This window comes from Echinops telfairi, unplaced genomic scaffold (genome assembly GCF_000313985.2).
Source record: "Echinops telfairi isolate 266 unplaced genomic scaffold, ASM31398v2 ScPeMD7_7458;HRSCAF=8496, whole genome shotgun sequence".
Lineage (NCBI taxonomy): Eukaryota > Metazoa > Chordata > Mammalia > Afrosoricida > Tenrecidae > Echinops > Echinops telfairi.
Genome location: NW_022111358.1, coordinates 45,603,376 through 45,604,260, shown reverse-complemented (window position 1 = coordinate 45,604,260; position 885 = coordinate 45,603,376). Strand labels below are relative to the sequence as shown.

General features: G+C 55.0%; 1 protein-coding gene across 3 annotated transcripts in view; it reads right to left on the bottom strand.

Annotated features, from left to right (window-relative positions):
• The window catches only part of ARMC7 (armadillo repeat containing 7), an 8,127-nt gene extending 7,259 nt beyond the window's left edge, over positions 1-868 (bottom strand). Inside the window, exons 1-2 of one of the 3 annotated variants that reach the window (XM_004709298.2) lie at positions 748-868; positions 532-675 (exon numbers count right to left, since the gene is read on the bottom strand). In XM_004709298.2, the coding sequence (XP_004709355.1) occupies positions 532-675; positions 748-838 (235 nt within the window). In that variant the 5' untranslated portion in view covers positions 839-868. Of the gene's footprint in view, positions 1-531 lie in introns of all 3 variants that reach the window. The other 2 variants (XM_030888232.2, XM_045299677.1) reach the window with 2 other exon arrangements.
• Between the last annotated feature and the right edge of the window lie 17 nt (positions 869-885).

Below are 885 nucleotides of genomic sequence, written 5' to 3'. Positions count from 1 at the left end.
CCCTAATAAAATGTTAAAAAAGAAAAAAAAAAAGTTAATGGCTACCTTAAAAAAAAAAACTTGGGAAAAAAAAAAAAAGCATCCTGTTTAGAACCATCTACATGGGATCAAACTGACAACTCAAAAGGTTCGATAGAAGCATTAATGGGCAGTGGATTCACATGGGTGGGGAAGCACGACTCCGATAAGAGTGAGAACGGTGGCATCATTTGAAAAACACGATCGGTGCCAGGTACATTTTGCAAGTGTTGAATCAGGGCGTGTTTTGCTGTGAATATCCTCAACAGTATATATATAAAAAAGACTTTCAATCTAATTTCTAGGTTACAGGAAAGGAAGCGCGCAGCTGGATGACACACACCATCAAGGGCAACCGGTGAAACGGGGAGGTGGGACATTGGACAGGGCTGACCTGCACCCTCCAACACCCGCAGTGCTGACACAGGGGCTGCTGCCTAGCAAGCGCTCACTGGCAACGCAGACTCGCCGCCCCCCCGGCGGTGCAAGGAGGCTGGTCCTCCCTGGGCTTACCGATGGCAAACTCCACCAGGGTCTCGTTCTCCTCCGACAGGCAATCCAGGAACAGGTCCAGGACCCGCAGCGGCCGCAGATACTGGTAGTTGCTTGGGTCATAGGCGAAGTTGGCGAGGTTGGCCAGGACTTGCTCCTTGGCGTCTGCGAGGGGACAGTGGCGTGGGAAGCCCGTCCCGGCGGCCCTGGAACCAGCCCCCATCCCTCCGCGCTCACCTGGGCTCTCGGTCTGCTGGAATTCCGTGACGAGGGCCTGCAGGTAGCCCAGCCGTCCGACCTGGGGGTCTACCTTTGGCTTCTGGGCCATGGCCCGCGGGAGCGGGGTCTGGAAGCGCGGTGGGCACAGGTGCTGCG